At 34.5% G+C, this 12076-nt stretch overlaps 1 protein-coding gene across 9 annotated transcripts in view; it reads left to right on the forward strand.

The window, feature by feature from the left end:
- The window catches only part of LOC134855423 (uncharacterized), a 103194-nt gene that overhangs the window by 75202 nt on the left and 15916 nt on the right, over nucleotides 1-12076 (forward strand). For all 9 annotated transcript variants that reach the window (XM_063871971.1, XM_063871950.1, XM_063871986.1 and 6 more), the window contains one exon: nucleotides 698-851. In XM_063871971.1, coding sequence (XP_063728041.1) covers nucleotides 698-851 — 154 coding nt within the window. The remainder of the gene's footprint in view (nucleotides 1-697; nucleotides 852-12076) is intronic.

The following is a 12076-nucleotide window of genomic DNA, read 5'->3' on the forward strand; positions in this document are numbered from 1 at the left end:
TTTCATTTTTTTCAAAAGTGTTTAAATTGCGGATTTAACTTAGTTACATGTCATAACAAACAAAATTTATGCAAAGACCTACTGTGCGTCTTTGCAGCGATTAGCTTGAATTTGCTACTCAATTGAGTCTTAATTTTTGGCCTAACAAGAAATAACAAGGGCAAGTTAAAAGTCTTTTTTCGGTATTTAATCAAAGAATAAAAACTAATTGCGACACATTTGGGCTTAAAACAAAGTAGCACAGGTTATGTTAAAAACTAAGGTAAAGTTCATGGGACTAATTGGAACATAAGGTAAACTGGTATAGTGCAATTTTGTGGAAGATAAAACTGATTAAATTAATATGCCCGGCTGGCTATATTTCAAACCAGATTGAAAAAGAATCGATTAGATCGAATAAACTTACTATAATTGATTATTCTGTTTTTAAGAAAATTGAGACTAGTTATTAGTCAAGTTTTAACAAAATTTTTCAAAGGCTGGCTGATACTAAAATTGGAAATTATTTTTTCATCAACATAAAAAATTGGATATCGGTGGGGGCGATTTTTTAAAAAATTTGTCGGCAATTTTTAAATTTGCCAGATCCAGTTTTTGTGTTCCGTTGAATCACTAGAAAGAACATCTTGAACACTTTCTGCTCTGCAGGATATGGGATTAAAAAGAGGATTCACAAGAGCTTTTTTGCATGGTTTAGAAGTACGCAGGATGAACGACTGATGTTCGTGGACGATTCGTTTGAGCACAACATGCACACGTGGGTGCACTGCAATTTCTATAACAAACTCAGACTCAGTCGGGTGGAGTACTACGAAGAACACAAGCCACAGAAGATCCAAATCAGCGTCGATGTGAGTACTTAAAGATATTATAGACCTTAAAGATTACAAATATTATAAAGCAAAATTTTACAGGAATTATAGAGATCGGGAATATCTTTTGAAGGTTTGCTTGACAAATATCCTCTATGCAACAGAAAAAAATTGTCATGCAAATATTTGAAACTTATTCGAGACTTCTTCGAATTGGTGGACAAATCCGTTTATAGAGATCTAACTTGAAGCGCCAATGTGACTATGTGCCAATTTGATTTTGATAATGAAAAGTAGCTAAAGAAATTTAATTTTAAAAGAGTCAGCTACTCAAGATTGCTAGTATCAGGTGAGAGCCTTGATAATACAACAGATTTTTAGTTTCTATGATTTAGCGTTCGCTTAAAAAAATGGCACAAAATTTTCAAAAAAAAAAGAGAAAAAAATTTCATTCAACTTTTTCAAGATTTTATGGAATGTGGTAACAAAGAAAACAGTTTTTCTTTTTAATTTGAGCTCAAGACAAAAATACTTTTTAAAAGATATCATTAATTAATTCATTAAAACTTGTCTGGAGAAAAAACAATACCCCGAGTGAGCACTAATAAATTATCTTTTTCAAAGTTCGAAATAATAAGCTAAACGAAAACTCATAGAAGTGGGTGTTATAATTGATAAACTGTTGAATAAAGTTGAAGGAGTTTTGTGCTTCTTTGTTTAGAGAACGGGTATGAAACGAATGATAGTAACAAATTGTAGTACTGAACAAGAAATAAAAAACAATCTTTTGTTCAAAAGTTTATTTTTACCATTTTTTGAAAATAAATAATTACTTCAGGTACCTCTAGCCGACAAAAAACAACCTTAAATTCAGCTGCCCAATGCAAATTATGTTTTGCTTAAGAAATCATGTCTCATTTTAATTTTTGTTTATTTAAGGCTTTCAAGGACCCACAATATCGACTCGAAATAAAAACAAACTGCAAAACATAATATCAAGAGCCTAAAGCAGCAACCAGGAAAAACACAGCAGAAAAGTAAACCATGCTATTTATGCAACAAGAAATAGCATGGTTTTGGTTTCCGGGTGTGTTTCTTCGGATTATCAGAGTTTTTGCTGTTCTGGGCTCTATTGAATCGACATTATTGTTTTCCTTTTGAATCGACATTTTTGATTCATGTTTGATTTTAAAGATGTTTTAACATGAAAATGATTGAGAAGATGAATTTTGGTGCATCTGTTTTTGCAAATTTAAGGCGGTGGAATCAGCTTTTTCTTTCAAAAGTACAAATTAAAAAAAAAAATTTCTGGGGACTTACCGGGTCGGATGCTTAATTGCCCGAGAGTCGTAAAAAATCATTGTAGTCCTTGACGTTCTGCATTTGATTGTAAACGTGCTTGCGCTCAACAATGATAGTTTTTTATCTAAAAAAATTTGTATTTTCGTAAAATTCTTTGATTGACGTAGTGGCTAAAATGACATGAGCGAAATTTTGTAGGAATTGTTTTTTCCCTTCAGTACCTAAGGAAAAAAATAGCCTCGATTTCACTCTCTGGTCCGCCTTGTAAAGAAAATTGTTCGGTCTTGTTGAAAAGTGTTCAGTCTTCAGTTGGAAAAGTGTTCAGTATTGATCCCATTTTGCGACGCTCGGCGGTTTTGATGATTAATTTTCCGAGTTTCTGCTTTTCGCGCTTAACCTGGTTATCGGCGTCAGTTATTGATTCGGAATCTCTTACCTTTTTTTTTGGGAAGGATCCTCAAAAACGTCGACTGGATCTGATATAAATTTCGCAATGTTCCCTGAGTGTAATCACCAAAAAAGGGTTGTCCATTATGGCCGTGATTCAAAATTGTCGGCTGCGCCATGTGAAATACTAACCTATTGTCAGTTTCTAACAAATATATAACTAAATTAGAAGTTGAATGCTGAATGGAAATCAGTTTGGTTACGTTAATAACTGTTGTTAATAACTGTGATCTTTCAACAATTACCAAAAATTGAGCTTATTCAGCTCCGATTTATTTCAGCAGTTTGTCTAGTTTGGGATCCCTGTCCGACCTTGAACATCAAATCTAAATCACACTTTAAACGCAGACTAAGCTGTAGACGCAGTCTGAAGAATAATTAAATAAAAAAAACCCTTTGATTGACGAGGATATCGAACTCTGCTCTTGGTTCAACATAAAAAGTTCAATAGGTTAAATAGTTCTATTTCCTATTTGCATTTGAGGGGCTTTGGATTGTTTAAAAATCATCACATTTTGAATTGAAAACAAACTAAATTCATCGTATTTTACGATTACGAAAATTCTGATTGGTCAATCAATTTTTGAGGCAGTTTATATCTTTTTCGAAATTTGTGAAAGCATCGTTTCTGGTCATGATTTCAGGACTAACAAGATTGACTTTTGGGCAAGATTAACTTTTGAGAGCTGTCCAACTCATTCCCATCCAAGACACATTGTACTTGGAAAACTAGAAATGGATTACGTGTTTATGATTGCTTTCTTGCGATTCGAAATAACTATTCGCTGCAAATTAGTCTAAAAATTGAAAACGATTAGAACAGTCGTTTTTTTTGTCATCACTAATCGAACTTTTTGTAGATACTTGCGGGATCTATTTAACAATCCCCTTTTGGTGTCTACTTAAGAAACTCGACCCCTCTAAGTAGATTGGTCTAATTTTGCTGCATTATGATTGGTCAAAAATACGACAAATTTAAACTTATTGAGTTATGACCGAAGTGTATAACTCATAGAGTAATTTCGGATAGGGTACACCGTCTGCTCGTCACGCTATCTTATTTTCGGCCGGATAGATTCGTGCAACTTCTTAGTCTAATACCGATCCTAATCTTACTCTTATACTATCTAGTCTCAGGTTGTTTAACTAGTCTCTGCTAGGCTCAATAGATCTAGGGTATACTGGTTTATTGCGGCTGCTGAAGTACTCGGGAGAGTTCAACTAACTTCTAAGTTAAATTCAAATCTCTCTGGTGCTGAAATTACAAGTAATTTCAGCACTTACAAATAAGTGGATTGTTAGTCAGATGGATCATGATTGGTTAATATTAAATACTTTACATTGGTAAAATATCTAATTTATCCAATCATAAAATGTAGTTTAGATCAGGTTTTACAGAGTTTTTTAGAATAGTCTTTCTATAATTCAAAGGATGGATGATGGACGTTGGTGTTTGGCGAACATCATATTTCTTCTGGGTTCTCTTGTTAGAGAAGTTCCAGGTTCGATCGTTGCGTCATCTCATGACAACGACTGGGTTTTCGCAACAAACTCAAATCTGATTTCAGAATGGTTGGCTATGTCAGGTTTTTCTGTTTCATTGATGAGAACTTCTTTGTGTTTTGATCTTGTCTGGGAATGGCGTGGAGATTGTGCGTGGAGGGGATGCCTGGTTACTCGGATCTGTACGTATACTTGAACATCGAGGTGGTCATTGGTCTAGTTCAATGAAGTCCTTTTCTGCGAAGTCAAGTCGTACTCTAAATCCTTTGAGTTGTGATTGTGAGTGGCATATTGATTGTAGTTGGCCATTCTTTCTCGAGTGTAGTAGGGTCGTTTTGTCTTTGGATGTTCGTCCTTGGTGTTGTATTCTGATCTATGTATTGCATAATGTAATTTACATTTTATAAAACTTTTATTAGTTTAATATTTTTTAATTATGATTTTAGTTAGTTGTTTTCACAAAAGCTTTTTGTTTTAGTTCAGTTATTTTGAAGAGTTACTCACCCTTGAGTAGCTCTTATTAAAAATAGGAGTGTGTGTCACAAAGCGTGAATGTAGCGCGGTGGGTTAGGCCGGCTATAGAGCAAGCTCAGGACGTCCTCTTCTGGTGGGTTAGGCCAGGAGTGGGAGTATGATTGCATGCGGTTTTTGTGAGAGGTCCTGTTATGTGACAACGTTTTATGTTGGGTTTGTTGTGGTTTTTCTTATATTTGTTGGTTGTGTCCTTTTTTCAAAAATCGAATTGTTTGTGGTATGGGTTTGTCTTTCGACTTTTTTGTGTTTTATGATTTCTTTCTTAGACTTTATAATAGTCTTCAAAAGAATAAATTATCCAGTTTTAAACTGGGTTAATCCGGTTTGGGTACCGTTGGTTTCCTTTTCTTAGTCATGCTGTTATTCTATGATTTGTGGTGTTTAGTAAGCTGCGTTGGTTAGTGTTGTTTAGTGTATAATTCCTTTCCAACCGGGTTAAAGGAAAGTTTGAAACGTGTTATCTTGTGTTAGAGTTATCGAGTGTGAAAACTTGAAACTGAAATTCATTATTTTAAACAATTCTTCGTAGGCGAGCTGTGCGAATGTGGATAGAATGTTTGTGCGAATGAATGGAAATATCAAAAGGTTAGTACTGCATTTTCGTTATATCAATTTATTACATAGAATTTCTAATTTTACTGCTAGTTGTTGGGGAAAATTAAGTTACAAATTTTCATCATTTTTAGATTTACTCCTTGTGGGGGAAAAATTTATAAATTAAATTACTGCATTGGTATTATATTTATTTAATTGTTGGTGCAAAATTTTAATAGGGTTTTAAACAGTTTTGAAGAAGTTTGCTATTTTTTATTTTTCTTTTGTGAATTTTTCAGATGATCGTTGGATGAAGGCTAAAATTCTAAAGAAAACATGGATAAAGAATGGTGAGTTTCTAATATTTTAATTAGTTAGTAATATGTATAATTCATACTTACCTGTTAGTCGTCGGGGAAGAAACCGTAGGGGAAGATGTCGTGGATGAGATCTGAAGTTGTTAGTAATTTAGCTAAGATGCGGATGATATTTTTAGTTTGAAGCAGTGGCCAAAGCAATTGAAGTGCTTTAATGGTGGTTAGTTCTTCAGTGCCAACTGCAAATTCATAAGGTGTGTTTTGGATTAGATTATATAATTTGTGATTGAATTTAGTGTTATGGATGAATTCTAAAATGGGGATTTCTATAGGTTGTACAAACTCGTGTGGGATAAGGAAGGGTCGGGATTCTTCTGCGTTGAAGGTCTTGGTGATGGGACAAAAAATATACATTTGGGTTATGGGATCATAATTTCGAAGAATACCATGAAGGTTAGTATCTTTAATGCAATATGTGAAGTTAAGAAAGAATGGTGAGGTGTATTTGGAATTGATGAATTGAAAACGATGGTGTGGTTGTCTGGAGGGAGTGTGTAGGTCAAAGTGATTTTGGATGAAACGATAATAAGTATATGTGTGTGTTTGTTTAGTGCGCAACATAATATCGTGTGAGCAGTGCAAATCTCTTTCATGTGGTGCAAGGAAATGAAAGGTTAGTGAAAATATTTGGAAGCGTTCTTTAAAACTTTCATAGGCTTGTGTGTCTGTTAGTGCTTCTGAAGTAATGTGGTCAAACTTGCGATCGAAAATATTTAGTGTAAATACATATGGTGTTTTAATGAAAAATTTCTCGGTGATTTGTGGGTTAGTGAAGCGATCGTCGTCTAAGAATTGATCTTGGTTAGTTCTGATGATGTTATGATCGTAACATTCTAGCGTATATTCATTAGCTCGGTGTGCAGTGTGTGTTTTTAGTGATTTTTTATATCCAATGTAAGTAAATTGTCTAGGTGTTAGTGGTGTAGTGAGTCGATATAGCATGTCCTTATTTCGTTCTATATCGATGTGAGTGTTAGATAAAGGTAAGCAAAGGGGATTAGTAAAATGATAATATGAGGTCCAAGGAAGGGTAGGCATTAAAACGTGTTCGTCTACAAAGTTACGTGTCTCGTTAGTGTCGTGAGGGGGTGTTTAAGGTGTATTGTGGAAATGAGGGTAAGGTGATAGCTAAAAATTCTTTTGTGTTAGTGTGTTTTGGATGGTTGATATATTCACGGGCTGTTCCTGGTTTCGCTGGGAAAGGATGGTTGGGGAACTTTCTTTTAAAAGTGCGGTAAGCTCTATTAGTGCTGAGTGAAGATTCAGTAGATGTGGATGATGGTGCTAATGATTCAGTATAAATTGAAGAGGGTGTAGGGGTAGGAGGGTTGGATGAATCTATTGTGGATGAGATTTGGTTTATGGTTGGGGTGTCAAGGTGGTAGGGTTGTTGTTGTAGGGTAATGAAATTATCTAGTTCTGGGGAGATTTGGGGGTGTCTGGAGAATGAGATGATTGGTCTGAGTGAAGTGAGGAGTAGGTTGGAGTGACTTGGGAAGCATAAGAGGGTGTAGAATTGGTTGGGACAGGGTTATTTGGTAGTATGGGTTGAAAAGGGGGTTGGGAAAAATTTGAGGAATTGGTGTGAAAATTATTTGATGGAGATGGTTCAGAGTCGGCAAATTCATCGGGGGTTTCAATATTCGGGTTATTGAGTTGTGAGATGGAGTATAAAACTGAGATGTGTGAATTAGTATCGGAATTCATGCCGGATGTTACATTACTGGTGGGGAAATTGGGTGGCGGAAAAGCAAAAAGTGGTATTATTGGGATTGGAGTGGTGAGGTTGGTTGGGTGGGAATTTGATCGGTGTAGGGATCCAAGTTGTCGGCTCATCGTGGGCTAAAAAAATTATTATTTTGAGACTGAAAAGCGGTGGTATGGGGTTGTTCTATAATTTGTTCATAAGTATTTTCATCTTGTGAGTGGTGTGGCATTATATGTTGGATGGGACTTTGTGATATGGTTGGTCTAAAATTTTGATTATGTGTTATGGCTAAATTTCGAAAATTACGTGGGACTAGGGATAATGGATGGTTATGTGGTAGGGGTGGTAACTGTGGTGCTGTTGGCGTTGTGTCTACATTGTTATGTTCTTCGTCGTATGTGTTCTGTCTTGTTGCTATTTTTGTGTTATATTCTTTTATTTGTGCGTCTAAAAGAATTTTGTTTATAGATGTAGAAAAGATTCCAAAAAATCCTGCAAATAGTATGCGTGCTACACTTGCTTGTCTATTGACTTGTGTGTGTATAGCACATGTGTTATAGATTCCTTTTAAGAGTGAAAAAAGAAATCCAATAAAGTTAAACATTGCGTATAAAATAGTCAGTTTTTCTAAGATGTAGTAGGGCCATCCTAGAAAATCAAGAATCTCATTCTTGAGTGTAACAAAGCTAAAAATATTGATAGGTGATATATCTTGGGGACGGTATTTTTCACCGTTTAGATATATATAATCTTTAATGTCTTTAAAATATCCGCTATAGTCTTGCGTATAGATGTCTGCAAATCCTGCGGTTTCGGCAAGTTTGCGTAAGTTTTGGTCAATTGATTGTCTTGGTATTGTGTCCATTTGTGTTAATAATTCTTGGAATTGTTGTGTTCTAATGTGATGTTGAATATCTGATTTTGAGTATATTCCTATTGATTGTAAGTCTATATTTGGGTTTCGAGCGATAGCGCGAATGCTTTCTGGTGAAAATTTTTTGAGTGATTGCATTAATGTGGGATATGGGGTGAGAAGGTAATATTTATCTTCATCAGGGTTTAGTTGTACTACATTGTGGCTATTTTCTGATCCACATGGGACTGCGGTATCCCAGAAATAGGTTCTTCGTGAAAGTGTGTCAACGAAATGTACTTTATTCTTATAAAAGATAGGGATTCTTTTATAGCATCGTTTATCTTCAAAAACGTATAGTGGTGATACTTTTTTAGTACAAGTATAAAACCATAAGATGTTTCCTTCATAGTCTAAAAAATTTGATCTATTTCCTGATAGTAAATATCCTGCGTAGGGTATTTTTAATACTGCTAGTGCAAGTGATTGTAATATTTGTGTTCTTTCTAATTCGCATAGTTGGTGTAGTGTTTCTAATTCGGAGAGTGACATTTCTTGAAAAATTCGGCTAATCGTATAGTCTAGTTTCATGTCTAAGTGAATATCATAGTGGATATTACCAAAATATGTACTATTCATTAGTGATAGTTCTTGTAAACGTGTGCTTTGATCGTCTTGGGGCTTTAAATGTCCACCAGGTTGACCTGTATTCTTTTGAAAATTAACTGGTATATATGATGTTCCTTCATTTAGGGGATGACTTGTGGCGTATGGGTCGACTTTTATTTTTCCAGTGGTCATGTCGAATCCATTTTCGTATTCAACTAATATTTCGGAGTATTGTGTTTTGTGAAGTGGGTTTCTGTATTTACATGCAAGTTCTGTTTCTTGATATATTTGAAATCGTGTTAATTTGTTTTCTATATTATGAATGTTTCTAAAATTAGAACTTATTTTTCGTAATGGATTTACTTGTTCATATGGTATTGATTGTATAAAATATTTTTCGTGAAATTTTATCATACGAGCGTGTATTTTTGCTACTTGAAATGTTGTACATGTGTCTTCGGGGAACCAAACAATTGTTGCTTGTGTTCGTGTTGTAGGGTCGCAATAACCTTGGTCGTTTTTACAAGGTAATCTAATTCCTTGATAGATCATTGTGTTGTCTGATAAATCTCGTGTGAGTTGTATTTTTTCGAGTTGTATTTTCCAATCGAAAAACATGATCTCTTGGTATCCTTTGTTTTTTGTGTCTGCTTTGCAGTTTGATGGGTTATTTATACCAATGTGTGGTATCCAGTGTTTATCGTGCATGTCATAGGTTAATCGTCCGTGTGCGCCGTTATATGGGTACTTTTCATCTAATTTTATATGTCCTTGATATCTTTCAAGTTCTGCTTGATGTACAGAATCTGAAAAAACTTGGAAATATACTAACTTTCTATCTGTGTTTTTATTTTTTGTGATGTTTAGTCGGAGTAACTCGTTTTTACAATCTTCGGGATTGAGATGTAAAAGTCGTTCTATATTACTCTGGTAGAATGATTCATGGTCAAGTCGGTTTTTATTTCCGTTTGAGACTTGTGAACAATGTACTTTCTTTTCAGAAAATGTTGCTGTGAATTTATATCCTGTAACTGTTGTTGCTCGGGCTTTTGAATAAAGTGTTGCTATTACATTTGTAGTTTCTATGGCTTGGGGTTCTGTTTCGCATTGTGATACTTGATTTATTGCATACTTGTGTAGTGTTTTTTGTTCGTTTTCTTCACAATCGTAATGTGTTACTAATAAATCTTGGGGTCCTGTGCGGGGAGAAGGGTTTATGTTTTGATTTGAGATTACTAGAAAAAGGAGTTGGAGAAAAATTAATAATTTTAGAATATACATGTGTATGATAATCCTGAGTATGGGTTATAAAATGTGATGTAACCAATTGTCTTTTTGGTATATCTATCGTATTTGTATATTACTTCAGTTGTTATAAATGGTGGTGGTAGGGATTGAGCTGTTATATTTGGTGGATTTAATGGGTAGGGATGTTGAGTAATGTTGTTTAATTTAACTGTGATTTCAAACTTTAATTGTAAACTGTTTTGTTGGAGTATTTGGATATTGTGATCACGGATATCGTCGTGAATGTCTTGTCGGTATTGTAATCTATTAAGTGCCCAGTTGTGAAGGCGATTACTTTCTAGATGTTGTCCAAATAATGGTGGAGGTGCTGTAAATGTATTCCAATCTAGTCTTAAAGGGATATTTGTTGATGATTGTTCTCGATATCTAGCGTCGAGGTTATTTGGGAAATTTAAGTTAAAAGGTGGTGGTGAAATCTGGCTTATTGATGGTGTTGATGGTAGTGATAATGTTTCTGGTAGTGATGAGGATGTGGTTGTATCCGTAGAAATATCTATTGGATCATTGACTAAATTTAGTTCACCTTGTGTAAATGAATGTGTTGTCCAATATGGTAGTCGTGATGCCTGGTTTGGGGGGTTAAAGGGATTTTCACGTATTTGTTCAGATGTTGGCGTTGAACCTAAGTAATCTGATGGTAGGCTTGAGGTGCTACGTTGTGAAAGAAGCGTATGGGTTTCTGGTAATATACCAATGGGGTTTTCTGGAGTGTTTTGTGATGGGGATTGAGGTATATCAAAATGAACTCGGGGTGTTTGAAAATTTCTGTTTCGTCGAGGATGTATAATTTGTCTATTTATTTCGACTGTATTTTGGTTTTGACTAGGATTTCTTATTCTACTTAATTCTTGTGGTAGTGTTGGGTATAAGTTATATGTTGGTTCACTCAAAGGTGCTTGTCGTTGAACTGGTTCTAGTGGTTCAGATAAACGAGCGTGTCGTTCTTCAAAAGTGTATGGGTTATCTTGAAAGGAAATTCGTGTAGATGTTTGAGGATTTTGGGTAGTTGAAGGTGTTGTTGGGTTATCTTGGGATGATGTCGGTGAAGACTGACTTTGTGACTGTTGGGTAGCAATTTTTGATAGCTTTTTGGTCTATTCTTTTAGTGAAAAAGTTTATGTTTATTATAGTATTCTTCTAAGAAAAGAATTAGGAGGATTGTTGCTAGAGCGAATGTGATGATTGCTTTTTTTATACATTTGCATATGGTCAAAATGAGGGATGATAGAAATGTTATGAAAATTACAAATAGTAGAAAAATATCAGTTCTACTGAAAATAGTTCGTATCATTTAGACAAGTTGTATGAATCGTACCTGTGGATATAATCAAGGGTTTTTGAAAGTTGGAGAAATAGTTCGAATATAGTGTAGAAAATTTAAAAAATATTACAAAAAATGATTAAGATTATTAGAAAAGATTCAAGGATATCAAAAAGAAATATTATGAAAGTTTCAAGTATCGTAAAAAATTGTTTGAGGTTTGTGATAATTTTAGTGACTGTTTGATAGAAGAGCATTTAAGAAATGACTTCGTGATCGAATATTTTTTGTTGTTTGGGGCAATTTTCAAGTGTGGTCGGATTATTTATTAGTTTTTTGACAAGTGGGTTGAGTTTTGTAAAAAATTGTTGGGGGCAATTTTTATGGTGATCGGGAGGTCTTCTTTGTCTTTATTTTCATTTGTCAAATGATCTGGGATATTTTTGAGATTTTTATACTTTAGGCTAAGTAAAATGGTCGTTCTTTTACTTTAGGCTAACTTAACATATTTGTTTGGGGGATATTTGAGGTCTGAGTTGGGGAAATATTGTTGATCTTTGGTTTATTAGATAAGGGAGGGTTATGATTTTATGGTGATATTTATTTTAGTTGTCAAGTTGGAGTGGTTTGCTTATTTTTGACCTGGAGGTCGTAGAGTTATAGTTATAGATATGCCTGGAGTTTAATATTTTTCGTCTAGTTGGTTTGTGTTAAAGTTATAGAAGGTGACGGATTGGATGAATCCTATTGGCTAATTTTGAACTAGAATCGCTGCGTGTTTGTCAGCATGTTATCTTGAAAAGTGAAAGTGTAAAATGTTTCAGAGGT

Source organism: Symsagittifera roscoffensis, chromosome 1 (assembly GCF_963678635.1).
Source record: "Symsagittifera roscoffensis chromosome 1, txSymRosc1.1, whole genome shotgun sequence".
NCBI classification, from domain to species: domain Eukaryota; kingdom Metazoa; phylum Xenacoelomorpha; order Acoela; family Convolutidae; genus Symsagittifera; species Symsagittifera roscoffensis.